General features: G+C 37.4%; 1 protein-coding gene across 4 annotated transcripts in view; it reads right to left on the reverse strand.

The window, feature by feature from the left end:
• in (inturned planar cell polarity protein) overlaps positions 1–19206 on the reverse strand; it is a 666765-nt gene that overhangs the window by 121566 nt on the left and 525993 nt on the right. For all 4 annotated transcript variants that reach the window (XM_081752327.1, XM_081752329.1, XM_081752330.1 and 1 more), the window contains exon 12: positions 4980–5216. In XM_081752327.1, coding sequence (XP_081608453.1) covers positions 4980–5216 — 237 coding nt within the window. The remainder of the gene's footprint in view (positions 1–4979; positions 5217–19206) is intronic.

Genomic DNA, 19206 nt, shown 5'->3' on the forward strand with positions numbered 1-19206 from the left:
CCCATTATTAGGGCCCTGCGGACACCACGACAACATCATTCCACATTGCCTATGATGTTTCCGTTTTTCATTTTTTGTTTAATCGTTTCCTACTCATACGTTTCCAATTTATAAGTACTGGAAATTTTATCGGATACCGGACCATTTTTGGGGCCCATCTTGAAAACGGTGCCCCATATCAAAAATTGTTTCCTACAAAAAATGTTCAATTTTTCAAGCTCTTTAGAACGAGGTATCACTCGACCTATGTTCCCATTTAAAAATTTCACGTTCACCCCCCTCCCCCCAAAATGGGGGGCGGGGGAAACCTAATGTTTGACTCATTTCTTAGGCCCCTCTGTATTGTACATTGTCTCTTAGTATTTTTCTTATATGATGTATAGTTCGCAAGATATTGGATTGTAACACTTATTTATAAGTACTGGAAATTTTATCGGATACAGGACCATTTTTGGGGCCCATCTTGAAAACGGTGCCCCATATCAAAAATTGTTTCCTACAAAAATTGTTCAATTTTTCAAGCTCTTTCGAACGAGGTATCACTCGACCTATGTTCCCATTTAAAAATTTCACGTTCACCCCCCTCCCCCCAAAATGGGGGGCGGGGGAAACCTAATGTTTGACTCATTTCTTAGGCCCCTCTGTATTGTACATTGTCTCTTAGTATTTTTCTTATATGATGTATAGTTCGCAAGATATTGGATTGTAACACTTATTTATAAGTACTGGAAATTTTATCGGATACAGGACCATTTTTGGGGCCCATCTTGAAAACGGTGCCCCATATCAAAAATTGTTTCCTACAAAAATTGTTCAATTTTTCAAGCTCTTTCGAACGAGGTATCACTCGACCTATGTTCCCATTTAAAAATTTCACGTTCACCCCCCTCCCCCCAAAATGGGGGGCGGGGGAAACCTAATGTTTGACTCATTTCTTAGGCCCCTCTGTATTGTACATTGTCTCTTAGTATTTTTCTTATATGATGTATAGTTCGCAAGATATTGGATTGTAACACTTATTTATAAGTACTGGAAATTTTATCGGATACAAGACCATTTTTGGGGCCCATCTTGAAAACGGTGCCCCATATCAAAAATTGTTTCCTACAAAAATTGTTCAATTTTTCAAGTTCTTTCGAACGAGGTATCACTCGACCTATGTTCCCATTTAAAAATTTCACGTTCACCCCCCTCCCCCCAAAATGGGGGGCGGGGGAAACCTAATGTTTGACTCATTTCTTAGGCCCCTCTATATTGTACATTCTCTCTTAATATTTTTCTTATATGATGTATAGTTCGCGAGATATTGGCTTGTAACACTTATTTTGACTCACCCTGTATATATATATATATATATATATATATATATATATATATATATATAAATGAATATCACTTCGTACCGCTTGTATACACAATATATAATATATACACAATAAAGGTACACGTGTGGAGATTAAACCTGTATATTGGCAAAATTTTGTAACAAATAACATGATTAAATGTCAACTGACAAAGGTATTTCTAACAAGAGGAGAGCAGTAGTTCTTTCAGAAAAAATGTTCCGGGAGGGGCACTGCTGGTACTATTCTATTTATTATATTATAGACGTATTATTTTGGTGTCTTCGGGAGGTACTATCAGAGCTCCGGGGGGAAAGTTCCCACCAAAAAACATGCCTGGAAGAAACATGGAAGAAAATAACTAACAACTAACACAGGAATATCATTGCAATTATTAGCAGTATATCACTACACAATTGAGCAACCGCATTGACCGGAATAGGGAAAAGAAAGTTCTAGATAACTACCTTTCAGAGTTTGCGCAAAGGTACAAATGGTGAATTACGAATATTCAAGATTCTTTCAATGGGAAGCACACTAGCAACATTTTTGACAGCTTTTATCATATTGCGCTTTACGCATAGTTACAGCCAATGGCGTATTTAAGGAGGATTCCGGGCAGTGCCCCCCGAAATTTTATTTACTATTTGAAAGTAAATGAAACATCTTGCAGAAGTTTTACATTTCCAAGAAAAAGTTCGCTTCAAAATCGTAAATACGCCACTTGTTGTAGCCATTATATTTATATATTTTTCTTTTGGAATAATGATCTTCCTTTTAAACATACCACAATAAGGTAGTCAGAAATAGTGCACACCTGTCACTGATGTCTGAAACCCATCGGTGGATGCATCTTATTATTGAAAAACATGGATTTTTTTTTTTCAGTTATCACTTTTGAAGTCAGTGCAATTTTCGTGGCCTTTACCTGGGGACCTCTTTATATTACTCTAGTGACGGAGACGCAGGCTGTTAAGAGATTACGAAATAGTGCAATCAGTAGCATAAATTAAGTTTTGCATAGAAATACAGCCATTCTGCAAAACATGTTCTCACCTCTGGTAGTATTTTTATCCACTGCAATTAATGATAATCAATGTTTAATTTCTTGCTTATACAAATTATTTTCAATATTTCCCCACAATGTTTCAAAACACAGGGACACGGTTTGGACACTTTTTTAAAACTCCACGGTTATTATTTTATGAAACTACACATATTTTTCTAAATCTCATGGTATTACTGGTGAAAAGGGAAAACTGAACACCAGGAATCATGGTCTCATGTGAATAAAATTGTATAAAAAAACTATACAGGTTGTACAGGTTGGTCCGGAAGTGGGCGTATCCCTTCCCCTTTTAGTTTCAACAGTATTGTGTTAGTTATGGTAGAATGTCTGTACGCAGTTACCTCGAAATTTTAAGAGTCTTAAGAGTCATAAACATCGATATGATCACCACCCACGTCGTAACACAGCTGAATTCTGCGCCAAGTTCTCGCAGATGTTTTGCGGAGATACTCCGGAGTCACGAGGGTGAAGACGTGTTCCACAGCTGCTCGTAATTCTTGCGTTGTGTGATATCGAGTGTTTCTTACTTGTTGGTTTATGAAACCCCAGAGAGCATAGTCTGGTGTCGTCTGATCGGGACTTCTTGGAGGCCACGCAAAGGGAGCTGGTAAACATGCACTACCTCTTCCAATCCAGCGGCTAGGAACATCTGATTTAAGTAACTGCGCATGTGAATCGTGAAGTGCGCTGGTGCTCCACCCTGTTGTATCACAACAGTCTCTTTGATACTATTTTCTTCCAGTTGAGGCACCAACCACTCATTAAGCATCTCTGTTAGAAAACACCAATTAGAGGTACGCCCACTTCCGGACCACCCTCTACACCATGCATAATCATGATGCTGTAGGAATTGAAACAGAAAGGGTTGAATAATGTTTTGGACTACGCTGCAATGTTTTTAAATGAACACGAGAGTGGGACGATTATTGTAGCCTATAGATTCCCTCCCATGACACTCATCATTGGTGCTATGTATCGTTCACTCAGCAGATGCTGCACCCAAAACGACCACCATTAGCATCGATGGAGAACCGGCTATCGTCACGAAGCACAATACTGCGACATTCGTATCGCCAATTGCTTTTTTAGCGACAACTTCATGCATCACAAAAAGACTGACAATTGGCACTCGTAACAGTAGACATTCGTCTAGCAAATGGTGGTCCTAGTTGACATGCAGGGTCATGACGGAGATCATGTTATATGATTGGTCCCCTTCCGATCTACATGACAACTGATGCAATAGTCTTGTTGCTCAATCGTACGCCACTACCTTTCGGAATTGTGCTGAAGTATCAGCTTCCTTGAACCGACAACGACAAACTGATGCACAGCTGACACTTTCCCGGGCAACGTGTTATGCAATCTGCAGAGATGCTCATCTGACACTTCCCAGGGCAACGTGTTATGCAATCTGCAGAACTACCATATGCAGGTCTACAACACTCTGGCTTAAAAGCTGAGCTCAATTATCCTTTCCCAGCATGTTTCTAACGTTCATTTCCAAATTGATACTTACGATGCTAGTAACAAGCGACTACTAATCTAACATATCACCTACAGCTGATACCAGCTCGGGAGTTTCCAGAGCTAGTACCCACATAGTATTGCGTCCACAACACACGCTGCTGACGATCGTAGGCACAGTTTTCTAACAGCAGCCCACAAGGATTGAATGTTTTTAAGTCACTTCCTTCCGAATGTTCTCTTTATTTTCCACCACATGTAAAATAATTTGAACATTCACTTATTTATCAGAAGCTCTAGAACCTTTATCCTGTGTTTCTATGAAGTCATCCCTAGAAGGTTGTGTGTTTCAGGATGTCTTCTAAAATTTCAAACTGAAATTTCGTGCTTTTCCGTTACCAAACCACAAAATTTCGTAACATTCTCAAAAGTGAATTTGGGTGCGTATTAGACCGAATTTTCATGCATGCGATAGAAGCGTGCTTTGCTTGCGATTTGCTAGCATCTAAAGGCGACAATAGACACAGGGGTGTCATTTCAGACTTCGCTTGAGGAGGGCAACAGCACCACGACATAAAACTTTCACATTTTGTAGTAGTATATTAGTAGACAATCGATGAAAGTATATGTATATCTCAAACTCTTGAGAGGGGGCAAATTGTCCCCTAAATGACGCCCCTGCATAGACATTTTTGGTGGTGAATTTTGACGTTTTATAGGATAAACTTTTTCAGTCTGTACTTAATTTGTGCAGATAAAAATTTGTGATCCAAAAGCTAAATTTCGTGATTTTTCTTGACTTTGATGACTGTTTTCTGACTTCATGACTTTTTCGTGACCGATAGACACCCCTGGGCCTTATACAGAGTCGTTCTGACGCGTGATTAGTGTCATACTAAATAGTTCGACTAACATATGTTTCCTGCAGTAGTCAGGTCTTTAGTATGATACTAATCATACGTCAAAACGACTGTGCATAAGGGCCCCTGTGTTTAACCAGGAATATTGTAAAAAGCGGGTATTGTTATTTAAAAGAAATGGTTATGCTTACATTCATTGGTTTAAGCTAATAAAATAGTAAAAAATAAGGTAACACTTACTCTACCGACAATAAGAAGAAACCAACGCCCTTCTGGAATTTTGTACAGGTTTGGTTTGTCCATATAAGGATAGGGTTCTGCCAAACCTCGCCTACATGAGGAAGGAAACACTTCTCGCCACAAGATAAGGGATTTTACGGGCTCGCTACGTCCTAAATGAAGAAGCCCTTGCTGTCGACAGAACGCGTGGACGTCCACTAAATCTTCATTGGGAAGATGAGAAGCCATCACATAACCCTGAAACATTCAAAATAACTATCATAATTCTTCAATATTATTAGTATTTAACGAAAACAAATGTCTAAAGATGAGACATTTACCAATCAATAGATCTCAATAAACAGAATAAAATGGCATGCATCGGTGTAAAACCTCATGCGTAGTTTTCAAGACAATATATATATATATATATATATATATATATATATATATATATATATATATATATATATGGTACTTGTACCGATTATGGCCCGGGTCTAATATGGCCCACAGATAAAATCTCTGCAGATTTACGTTGGTGCTGCTAGATGACAATATAAACTATGTCCTCATGACAAGCGTAAACATATTTGCGCGGCTCAGAGGACATAGTTTTATATTGTCATCTAGTAGCACCAACGTAAATCTGCAGAGATATGGTAGGTGGGCCATATTAGGGACCCGGGCCATAATCGGTACAAGTATATAGTAATTCGGGGGAAAGTGACCATAGGGATGAAGTGAATAGAAATAAAGTTAATGATATGTGGCAACAAAGCATGATCGGCGCTGATCTCCAAAAGCCCCTGTACGTGTAGTATTGAGTCTGGGGCTGACGAAGAAAGTAGTGTACAGAGGAAAGAAGCGAACTATTGAATGCAGTGAGCACGGGCAGCAAGGAAGGTGAGTAGATTTGTAGCCCTCTCTGTTGCTATTATAATATGGAACAGTAAGAAACTAGGGCAATTCTTTCCTGAAGTAATCGTGTTATACCCAATACTTCCACAGCAGCATGAGGCGATTATTAGGTAAGCTATATAGATATGCCTCAATATATTGCGAACATAAAGATACAAAACATGTTTTGAAAAAAGACGACGAGATGGGGTGAAGTGACTAACATATTTTGTGGTGATGTGAATAGTCCTATTAATCATTCCATGTATCGTTAATCATTAATCATTCCATGTATACAATATGGACCAAGGAACATACTTATATCTAACTATTTCTTGTCTGTCCTTCAAACCACAGTCTCGTATAGGAGAAACCTGCCTTCAAGACCTATTGGAAAATCAAATATTATGCTCTTTCTTGTAAGGTCAAACAGCTTAATTCTTCCAAGATGGGATTTTGGACACGATCTCGGGTTGATATGTCTATTTGCTTCTTAAGCATTTCAACAATAATGGCTTATGTACCTTTACATCATGTAGGTGTTCTTCGTTAGCTGTATACGCATCATTTAGCAGTTTATATCTTATTATTCGCATTATGTCAAGGACACTTCTTCTCACCACTTCATCCCATATGTATATTCATTTCTCTCTGTGCACGTTACTTCAGACACGATATGAACCATACTTGTATTTTCAGAATGCAGAAGGTCTGCCCTATTCATACGAGGGTGGGGTGAAAAGTTCTCGGCCTGACAATGAAAGCCTGCGTATTTCAGTTTAAAAATGAATTTATATAATCTTCCTTAACTGGTCCAGCGTTTCTCCAACATCAGTATTTCTTCCCGGAAGTGAGAGTCTGGAAGGTTGTGAAAATAGTCATCCACGACCCTCTCAACTTCTTCATTCGATGTGAAGCGCTTCCCAGACAGAAACTTCTTCAAGTTTGGGACTAGATAGAAGTCCAATGGTGCAAAATCAGGAGAATATGGGGGATGGTCGAGCAAATCTTACGCGAAATCCCGCAATTTTCCCATCGGCAGTGCACAGGTGCGTTGTCCTGGTGAAAGATGATTTTGTTCTTCTTCAAGTCAGGCCTCTTCCCGCGAATTTTGGCATCCAACTGGTCAAGATGGTTGGAGTAATATTCGCCTGTAATTGTTCTTCCTTTTGCAAGGTAATCAATTAACAGGATCCCTTTCGCATCCCAAAATACACTGGCCATGACCTTTCTGGCCGATACGATCGTCTTCGCTTTCTTCGGCGCTGCACCACCGGCTTCCACCCACTGCTTGGTCTGCTGTTTCATTTCTGGCGTGTAGTGGTGAACACATGTCTCATCCATTGTCACAAATCGCAGCACAAAATCGGTCGGATCTCTTTTGAATCGGTCCAAAGATTGCTGCGAAAATCGTTTTCGCATTTGCCTTTGGTCGACAGTCAGGAAATGCGGCACCCATATTGTGCAGAGCTTTCGCATCTCTAGTTCTTTGTGCAAGATATTTCACATCCGTTCCTTCGATATCCCCACACTCTCAGCTATCACACTCACCTTCATTCGCTTGTCGTCCAACACGATATCATGCACTTTTTCGATTGTTTCCGGTGTAGTTGCGGTTTTCGGCCTTCCTTCACGTGGGTCATCCTCGAGGGATGTACGACCACGTTTAAATTCAGCTGTCCACTTTTTAACGGTTGACATGGAAGGAACAGAGTCCCCGTAAACTTTTGTCAACTTCGGATGAATTTCCGTAGGGGTTAATCCATCCAAAACGAAAAATTTGATTACAGCACGATCATACACTCCTAGCAATAACATATTCCTAACAGTTACGGTTACATGAAACTGAAAATGAAGTATACACCAAGCAAGATTTTCAATTTTGCCACTAGCAAGATGATAGTACACAGTAAAAAATGGTTGTGTTAATGCAACTCAATTATAACACAGGGCAGTGGTTCCAGCGTGACTACCACTATTAATTCAACACAGACCCCGCGGTTTAACATAGAGGGTGTGTTACGTTTTTAACACACAACCGGTGTTGAGCGGTGTTAAATTCGGATCTGTGTTAGTATTTTCGAAGTTGATTCGACACCATGTCAGGGTCGGTAGTGTGGGGAGGAGTGTTGAGTGTTACTTTGTGACGTGTTGCACCAAACACGAATAAAATAACACAGTATGTAGTGCAGGGATGCAAATAACTACTCACCCACTCGCTCATCGATGCGGGCGAGTTTTTAACATCACTATTATTTATTTCAAACAGTAAAGACTGGAATGTGGGCTAGTAGCTCTTTTTTTAGGCTAGTAAAATTTTACTGCTTATTTCCATCCCTGGTGTAGAGTTTTAATATTACACCATGTCAAGTATCAATATAACACAGTCCTTGTGTTCTTTCATCATTTTCTTGTTATTTTAATACACCATTTGTGTCATAATTCAAGGTCAAAGCCACATAAGTAACTCCGTTTTGGTATTAATTCAACACCCCCTGTGTTAAAATTCAAGGTCAGAACATCAGATTAACACCGTTTAGGTGTTGGTTTGACTCCACTTCTGTTACTACAACACCTATTTTGGTGTTGAAATAACTTCGTGTGCGGTGTTGATATAACTCTTTTTCCGTGTTGGAAAAGCTTGTGGTGTGCATGCTTACGCTTACAGTAGTTCGCCATCTTTGAATACTAGCTAATTAACGAAAAGAACTGCAACAGATTAATTCGTGAACATCGACGATCTCATCAAGTATTTCCGAACGTGCTCTTTCTTGAAATGTCTTGTTAAAATGTTAACAGGGCGAGGAAGGAAACAAATTTTAATTTTAAAATAAGAGTAGTAAACTACAAAACACTTCGTTTAGAAAACCTTCATAAAAAATGTTGTTGTCCTCCCCATCATTTATTGTGATGTATTTCTTGACAGTGCGAAACACAACCTTCACCAACATCTTGTTCAAGAATGATGGGAAACTCTTACCTGTATCCTTATAATATGATTGTTTCTTAATCCTGTTTCTACTTGTTTTCCGCCATTTTTGAAACACAGTCTCCGGTGTTGACTGGTGAGCTCTAGTTCAGTGTAGAAGTGACCCGGTAATACGGTGCTATTTCTCGCTGTTGACATATTTCTTCAGAAACATTATGTAAAACAATTGAGAACACATCCGTGGTTTGCACGTTGAAATTTTGTGAATATCTGGTTTGTTTATGTATTTCTTTCTACTCTGTTTGTCTGAAGCTTCAGCACGATAGATTTGTCATATAACTTTCATGCAGACGCTTAACAAAATCTCCAACTTAGAAGAAATATTCTATCATCATTTGTAAGTAACTTCTCGTTCTATTTATTATGAAAGCAAAGTTGAATTCACATCACTTATATTTAAAAACGATTAATGGAAGAAAATATTATTTTTTGATAGTTTGTAAGAGTGACTTTACATTCTGAAAATGAAATTGCACACGCAATAAACTATGGTAAAGTTAGCGGAAACAGCAAAAATGTTGCGATCAAAAATAATATTTTAGAAGAAAAGAAGTTTATATGCTTGGACCCAGGGTTAAAAATGAGTCTGGAAAGATAGGGAGATGCATGACGCCACATCATCGATATTTTTGGAAGTGTGGGAACGACGTGACCGGCGTTCCCCTTCACTTTTATTCCTGCTTGGACCTGAAAACGAACAAAGCGCAAAACAAACTGAAAGACAAATTAATACTGTATGTATGTTATGATTCCACGTACAATCTTTTACTGTCACGACTAGTAGTGAAAAAAAATACAATAATCTAGTAAAGCATGATTCTGACCTTTCTGTTACCTACATGTAACAAGGTACTTGCTAACTTGCAAAGACAACAAAAGCTCAGAATTTTCGGAAGCAAATTTTGGAAAAAAAAATTGAAAAAAATTAAAATCCGCTGAATCAGGTTATTTCCTCCAGTACGTTTTCCTCAAGTCCAGAAATTGTGGGACATTTCCTCAAGTGCCTTATCTTGATATTGATCATGAACTAGAAATCCAAGAAAGAGATACAAATCTTGGCCAACAGCCAGAATGGGGGGATATGATTTCTATACGTGATAAAATAAATACAATATTGCCAGTGGTTAGATAAAATTTTACTATTAAATTTTAAGAATGAAGGTCTTTTATATCAAAGGACATCTGAATATTCCTAAACTATATAGACTACACAAGCTTTCAATTTAGAATTCAATCATAGCAGTTTCCACGTTTTCAGTATCCCATTTGAATTACAAAGGCAAAACCCTGCATCTGAACCATTCAAAACAAAAGGTTTCTTTAAATACTCAATAAATAATTACAGGCGATATTGTTTTAAATAAATTGTCCTATACGCACGATTGCCTCAGTAAATCATATTAGTTTCTTGGATTGTGTATAATATAATTCGAATCAGCTAATTGAAGAAAACTATAGTAAATTCTCCAGTATTGAAAACAAAACAATATGGTGATACACAGTGGTCGAGGTGAGACGATATACGGTGGTATACCATACCGCCTCTGGTTTTTCAGTAATGAGGACATACCGTCTCTGATTTTTCAGTGATCAAGACAATATTTAAATAACCAGAGGCGGTTTGGCACTCGACACAGTGGCGTAGCACACTTTTGCGGGCCCTCCCGCAAAGTATGGAGAAGGGGCCCTAGTTAGAAAGCCTATAGAAGTAAGGTTTAAGTGTTACTTCTTTAAATCTTTATTCATTGCAAGACTTCGGGGCCCCCTATACCTCGGGGCCCCCCGCACTGCGGGGGTTGCGGGGACAGCTGCTACGCCACTGACTCGACAGATATGTTGAGTCAAAATCATAATAAAACATACCGCCTCTTTTTTTTTCCCCACTTCGAACACTGGTAATACAGATCTCGATAAAACTGAGTCACACTATTATTTTTAAAAACATTTATCATTTGTTTTGACCAAATAATGTACATGCATCACAAGATCTTTTGGTCTAGTTGACAGAATAAAATACAGGATAGATTTCCTGTAATAAAACCTTAGGATTGCTACCCATAAATTATTTATTATTATATGATTAATAATAATGTTATGACCTCATAAATTTATCGTGTTATGCTTAGCACCTAAATATACCATATCAAAACTCTTACTATTCTATTTCTTAGTGCTTCTCATGTTCTAGATTAGTGTTATTTAACCGGGGGTACGCGAAGATGTTTCTGGGGGTACGTAATGCTGCTTCTGGGGGGCTGCTGGAAATGTCCGTTGACAGTTCACTGCAAATGAAATTGGATAACTTGTCAATTTGTGACTTTTGTATTTATGCTCGAAAAGAGTAAAATGAAATTAGTGACAGTGCTATTTCACAACTTCTTCCATTTCATCAACATATGTGTGTGAACAGAGGATACGGCTGTTTCGGTGTAGCATGTTTCGGTGTAGGACGTTTTGGTGCAGGGCGTTTCGGTGTACGGATGTCTCGGTGTAAGGACGTTTAGGTGTGAGGCTGGTTCGGTATAAAAGTTCTAATGTTTACACCGAAACGTCCTCTTCAAAATGAAAATTATTCGTTAGGGAGAAATAAATTCATGAAGTAGAAAATATAAAATAAAGCGAGTCCCCTCGCTTCACTCTATGTCAGAACTTCTTATATACTCAAATGTTATAATTATGAATTGATTGGGAAAACGTTTTATGGTAATGATACATAGTAAAAAAGTGTGTGATGCATAAACATTGTGTACACCACACACACCTTATTAGGGCAATAACTGTGCGCAAATCGCAAAATACTGCACAATCTTTGAAAGGAAATTTTCAAACACAGGTGGTTTTTCTTCCAAATAACCTCTTTTATATCATGCATATCCAATAAGATTAGCAAATCTAGCAGAAAAAAACTGATTATGAATCAGTGTTGGGATCTTAATTATATTATTACGGAGATATAAATTCATGTTATAGTTGTAGAGGGCAGTGTCAGAAAAAAACCTCAAGAAAATTTTTAACGGCCTAAAGAACACAAGAAGAGGCTGAATCCTACCAGTTGTTCCTGCAGAAATGGTTTCTATTATGAGTTACTCTTTTGTTCTTGGGGGCCGCGGTGGCTCAGTGGTAGAGCGTTCACCTCTGGTGCTTGGGGTCCCGGGTTCGATTCCAGCCCCGCCAAGTGAACTTTGTGGTGGACAAACACCGTGTGCGTGGGTTTTCTCGGGGTTCTCCCGTTTCCTCCCACTTTCTTCATTCCACCATTTCATTCATTACTCATCATCACCGTCTCCTTTAGCCTAACCGGCATAACCGTGGGACGTAAAATTCAAAGATTTCATTTCATTTCATTTCATTTCTTTTGTTCTTAAAATAGGTTCAAAATTGATGAATTGTGACCACTCCACGGAGCTAATAACAAAATGGACTTTGCATTAGACGCTTGAAGAAAAATCTCTTGGAACCATGATCTCACAACACTTGATGTTAATTGTCCCGGATTTGACGCTTTCACAAAGATATTTTTAAATTTAAAGAGGTTGTGTTGGACTATAAGACCAAATGTTCTATTGTTTTCCTACAAAACAATTAACAGCGGTGATAACAAAACACTATTTGCAGAAATTAAAGGCTGTATGATGTAGCTACGAGTCATAGAATTTACTGACTGTGTCACACTTTCTACTGTTTGTATCCCTGAATACACTGGAGTACGTCCCATCTGCATTTCCAAATTAAACCGTATTGATCAGAGTTATAAATATTTTCTTTTCCAATAACACGAGTTGCTTCACATTCGCGACAAATGCATTGGCACTGGCTTCTAACTTTTTGGGCTATAGTTTTAATCAAACGTCCTGTTAAAATAAGTACAGAAAGGGGTTTCAAATCAGTCTGCACCTTCTCTCAGTAGTCCCTGCCAATTATAATTGTTCTTGGCTAACTGCAGAACATTTCAAACCAGGCGACTATTTGTAATTGTAATCATCATATCGGATCCGCCAATTCGAATTTTGTAATTTTAACGTCAGGTTCTGAATCACCTGTCCTAAAACCCCTTGGCAGTAAGCTGGCAGTATCATTTAATCTTCTATTTTAATAATTGTTTTCTGTTTATGCTTGGAGGCCACCTCTAACGTTCAAAGGGTGGTTTCTACCCCTAAACCCGCACCATTACCAAAGTAAAAAAAAAAAAAAAAAAAAAAAAGTGACTATTTTTTGATAGTCTACAAGTATGCAAAGTTTCATTCAAATCAGTAAATCACACTTCCGTAAGTCTCCTTGTTAGCGTTGTTCAAATGGAACAAATAAGTTAATTGGCGGACATGAAGTCAGAAAAACGAAAAAATACGCCAATGTTACGAAGAGATTGAGCAATAACAATGAGACTCATTAACAATGTTAATCAGTTTACACTATTGCAGAGTGGCTACACTATAACACTTCATGACTGTTCATTACAAGCATATGATTAATGCAGTCAAATATTAGGCTATACACCGAAACGTCCTTTACAGCCAAGCGTCCTTACACCGAAACGTCCTTACACCGTAATGTCCGTACACCGAAACATCCGTACACCGAAACGTCCTACACCGAAACATCGTACACCGAAACATCCTACACCAAAACGCCCTACACCGAAACATCCTAGACCCGTGTGAACAGTGTTTCTCTGCATTAACATCAATAAAAACGAAACACAGAAATTGCTTGAATCCAGAATCAGCTCTGATTCTCGCACTCTCGAAGATTCGACCAAAAATAGAGTGGTTGGCGTTCCGGAAACAAGCTCAGTCATCTCATTAACAGATTAGGTCTAAAGTTACATTTAGTTTTTGAATTTTTAACATTGTCCTCATTGTACGAATTATCAGGGAGGATGAGTAGAATTGGATGTCCCCCATATATTTTTAAATTTCTCATGTTAATTTTTCGGATGTGCACTTGTCCCCCTAAAAATAGTGTTTTGATTGGCCCACAGATTGTCATTTTGTTGGGTCTCTCTTTGTCTCCCGTTTCAATCAACAAAACGTGTATTAAGTTTAATAAGTTCATTTTGATTTAATTTCTCTTAAACAGCTTCAGGAGTACACAATTGAATGGCGAACTGTGTCGAGGGGTACCAGAGAAAAATGGTTGAATAGCACTGTTTTGGATCACTAAGTTCTATACAGCATAATAATGCCTTTTGCTTATTTTAGATTTATTTAAAAATGTAGAATATCATCAATTCTACGTCGAATAGCTTTTAAAAGAAAACTGTTAATCTCATTAGAATTTGTCGTGTTTTCAAATGATGAAAATAAATTTAAATAAATAAATAGGTATTATGGAACTTTTGGGGTACGACACAACTGTAAGTTCTCGACAGTTACAGCTTCAAATCACTGAAGGCATAAGCGATTTTAATAATAAAAATCATGTTTCTTCTAAGTGCAAGGTTTTAAGCGTTCAAGGAAACTTATTTACTTTCAGCTCAAGATACAACCGGAAAGTCTTTTCACTTTGAAAGATTAACAAGTAAAAGAAAATTTGGGAAAAAGGCAGCCAGGAAGGTACCATCATGTTAAGACTGAGAAAATTGGCCTGCCTAATCAGGATATACAGACTTGAAATTTGAAGATCTCACGATTGAAAAGAGCAGCGCAAACTGTTTACCTCACACTCTTTTAACTTGATCTTATACAGAACTACTAGTAAGCTTACGTGTCAACAGAAAGTTTGACCAATGTACTAAAGTTTGAATTAAAATAGACCATTTCCTTCAAAAGTGATAATAATATCTAATTTATTCAACAAATATTGGAGGAACATGGTTCCAACAGTGTCAATAGAAACTCGGCAATTGATTAATGTAACTTTTCATTGTCCGTGTGACTTGTTCCATATCACAATACTTTACCCAGCACTTTCAGATTTAAGGGATTTAAAGAATAAATCCGTGTAGTGATTCTGCCTTGAGATTTGTTTCTAAAGAACAGTTCAATGAATTCATTGTAAAACAGACATTTCACACTCTACAGATATACCTTACGTTCATTTTCAGTTGGATTAATATAAAACATGTAACATTATATGCAATTTTGTTCGATAAAGTAAGATTTTATTTGACACCCTGCAACCCTAGTTATCAGCAACAGCTCAAATAGCCAGCAGCGAAGTACCACCCCTTTTCTTTCTTGTATTATTTAAGAATTTCAGCAGTTGTCCTCCTTCTTTTGGTTAATGATCATCAGATTAAGAAGAAAGATAAGCACTTGAGGAAATGACACCTTTCTTGAAAGTTGGGGAAATAGACAGTTGAGGAAATAACCCTATTTCGCTGAAGAAATGGATGGGGAAAAATGAAATCTTTCAATTTAACGTTCCACGATTATGCCCTTTAGGCTAAGGGAAACGATGGTTAACGAAATGATTACGTTAACGAACGATGTTCTCCCATTAGTGATATAAACCAAGAAAACGATAGGCAACAACAATTTTGACTAGAATATTTTTGGTTTTGTACTATGACCTCAGCATCTTTTACGCTACGTAAGTAGTTAAAAAACTAAATAGACTGGTAGCTTGTTTTTATGTTTTGAGCACCGTAGATACATGAAACGTGGACCTACAGTCTAATGAGAGATTACAACTACCTGACTTCCACCGGGAATCAAACCCGACTTTTTCACATTGAAGGCGCGTGCGTTAACCATATAGTTACAAGAAAGTACTAAAAACTAAACCCACTACCAGACAACAATAGTAACTTTGTAGATAAAGATTCACAATGTATTACGAAAACAGTTTGAAAAAGAAATTCTAAGATTTTGCATTTTCGTCTTCTGGAAAGAGAGAGAGAGAGAGAGAGAGAGAGAGAGAGAGAGAGAGAGAGAGAGAAGAGAATGAAAGAAAAACTGATCACAAAATAATTTATATTTGAAACTGAACAATAACACCGAAAGGCAAATTCTTGTTTCTAGATCATAATCATTAATAAAGAACAGGAAAAAAGTCCACGACCTCAAGTTATGAACTAAATTAAAAACAAGAATCCTTCATTTGTATTCAAGATACGGATTTGTTTGATCGCAAGGAGTCATTTGTCAAGATTTAACGCACTATTTGTCATATTTGATGCAGAATTAAAGTTTTTAAAGATTCTTCTTCTTCTTTTTTTTTTTCAAGATAGAAAAATACGGCTAACGAACATCTTTGTTTACGGAGAACTTTGAAAGTTTTAGGAGATTAACTTTCAACTGACTTTAGAAGTTGGCAACTCACAAGTTCGGGTAATATTCAACACTATAGAATCAAAATCTTGAACTCTGATTTCCTCTCACTGTTCCTGTTTTGTTGTTTAGTTCAGAAGATAAATGACTTCCAACATTTTCCAGCGCGAGAACAAAGAAGGAAATTTAATAAAATTGGTCTTCAATACTTCCGATCTTCACCGCTCTCTTCTGAAAGTTTGCTAGTTTTTAGTTCATAATTAATACATGTATAAGCAATTTTAACCTCAATTACCCTCAGTGGAGCAGGTCTGATATTACAGGATGACCTGTATCTAAACTTTTTTTACGTATCATTGAAAGGACTCTGACCTTATCTCAATTCTCATCAAATTTCTGTCAATTCCTCTGTTGAGGTTCAGTCAGAAATGTTCTAGGTTGGCAGTTTATGAAATTGTAAGGTTGAATGAAATTCTTGTATTCGCAAAGAACGACGAAACAGAAAATAAGGTTATGTTTTAAACCTACTTGCAATACAAATGTCACTCTGATAGTCAGTATTGAAGCTGGGAGAGGTTACTCTATATCAGGGTTTCTCAACCTGGGAGTCGCGAAAGTAAGTGGAAGAGAGAAATATAATCAGAATCTAATACCGGAAAAATTTTAAATATTATTTTAAATTTTGTTCTCATAAGCGTATTTTTTTATACATACTGTTAAGAACAACAAAAGATACTTCTAGTAAACATTTTCAACAGGTGCAGAGTTGTTTAAAAATCCATTTAAATGAAAGAGGTACGATACGAAATTAATGAGAACTGTATATTGAAGAATCAGAAAAATACAAATGGAGCAAAACAGCATACTGAATGCATACTGAAATACAATTAAAATGGAAATCTAATGATATACGTATGTGTGTGAGCGAATAGTTTTTTTTTTTTTCAGCATGCTGGCCACAATGAAGGTAGATTTTTTTGTGGGGATTTTATTTGTTTCCTGAATGCAAAGAACTTGCTTTTAACCCCCTCGGATTCCATGTCGCCAATAGGCGACATGTGTATTATATTTGGTCTAGGAATTAATTCGTGCGGTTTTACAAAAGATGGCGTAACTAGCTTATTGTCCCATAGTTTCGTTGATCCAAACATGCGTTGAAAACTACTGTCATTGAGCATCTTTAGTATATGTCAGTTGCTTGAAGCGGAAACAACAACATTTTTTCTTCAACTGAAAATGGCGCATTTTGTGCCTGATAAAGTGTTTTTGCGGGGAGTTATTCTTCATTGCTTTAACATGAAGAAAAGTGCTACCGCAAGTCATCATATTTTAGTGGAAGTGTTTGGTGACCATGCTCTAGATGAGCGAACGTGTCAGAAGTGGTTTGCACGGTTTAAAGGTGGTGATTTCAGCTTGGAAGACCAAAAGCAATTTGGACAGCCAAAAGAATTTGAAGATGAAGAATTGAGAGCATTGCTTGATCAGGATTCGTGTCAAACGCAGGACGAACTTGCAGAAGCATTTGGAGTTGAGCAAACAACAGTTTCCAAACGTCTCAAAGCCATAGGAATGATTCAAAAGATGTCTTATTGGGTTTCACATGAATTGAAAAGAAAGACGTTGAAAGAAGAAAAACCGTTTGCGAATTGCTGCTTCAAAGACAGAAAAGGAAGGGATTTTTGCATCGAATTGTAACTGGTGATGAGAAGTGGATTCATTACGAGAATCCTAAACGAAAAAAGGCCTGGGTGAAGCAAGGTGAACCAGGTCCTTCACAACCGAAACGAGATGTTCATTGTGCAAAGGTTATGCTGTATATATGGTGGGATTTGAAACGTGTGGTGTACTATGAACTTCTGAAACTTGGTGAAACTATTAATGGACACCGCTATCGACAACAATTAATGCGTTTGAAGCAAGCTCTGGCCTGAAAACGACCAGAATGGAATAACAGGCATAATAAACTTATTTATCAAGATGATAACGCTCGACCACATGTCGCAAAACCGGTCAAAACCTATTTGGAAAATGTCGGATGGAAAGTGTTACTCCACCCGCGATATTCACCAGACACTGCTCCGTCTGACTACTACTTGATCGATTGCATGAATAACGATTTGATTGGACAGCGGTTCACTTCTTCAGAAAATATCGAAAAATGGATCTTTGATTAGATTGCGTCAAAAGATGAGGAATTCTTTCGACACGGAATCCGTAAATTGCCTGAAAGATGGGAGAAAGTAGTGGCTAGCGATGGACAATATTTTTGTTAACGTATTCATTTACTTTGTTTTTGAAATAAAGCTTCAATTTTTATTAAAAACCGCACGAATTAATTCCTAGACCAAATACATGATGTATACACTGGGACCCCATGTTGCCTATAGGCGACATGCACTCAACGGGCAACTGACAAAGATACGAAAAAGAATAACTGAAAATTGGCTAACAGGATATACAACCGAAGGTAATTATAATATTGGAACATAAAATTTCTATAAAAAAAAAATTGCTGGGCCCGAGGAAGTTAACAGTTTTTGGTGGTGATGAACACATACACCACAATGTACCAAATTTACAACAATATGAGTAACTCGACGTGGCGGCCTCTCGAAAATTAAAATATCCAATAACTTTTTAAACAACTGTCCAAGTTTTAAAACCAAAATTAGAAATCACTTTATTTTTTAAAATCATATGATTCAAAATTAATGGAGCTATGAAGTTTTAAAATTTTCAAACGGCTTCCATTTTGAAACAGTATGACGGATTTGATTCGATATTTTGTAATATGAGTGAACTGATTAAATATTGGTCTTAATCCATTCGCTTTTAGGGAAGTTACTGCATCCAGTATATACAAGAAATCGATTTTACTATTACAGAAATTGATAAATATCGTGAAATCTCCGCAATAGGTATATTGAAAATTTCACAAAAGCTTATTACAAACCAGGAAATTATACAGGGTCGTTGGCAAGAGGATGTGATAAAATCGGGGTCGTGATGGGAATTAGGTTGAGAACCACTGTTCTATATTATATACAGTCAAGAAAGCTTCACTTTGTAATGTTTCTAAAACCAAATATAAACCTATACTCGGGAGAAAACCCGCAATATTTCTGTTCTCCGACGAAATGCAAATGAA

This window comes from Thermobia domestica, chromosome 3 (genome assembly GCF_964235325.1).
Source record: "Thermobia domestica chromosome 3, izTheDome1.hap1.1, whole genome shotgun sequence".
NCBI lineage: Eukaryota > Metazoa > Arthropoda > Insecta > Zygentoma > Lepismatidae > Thermobia > Thermobia domestica.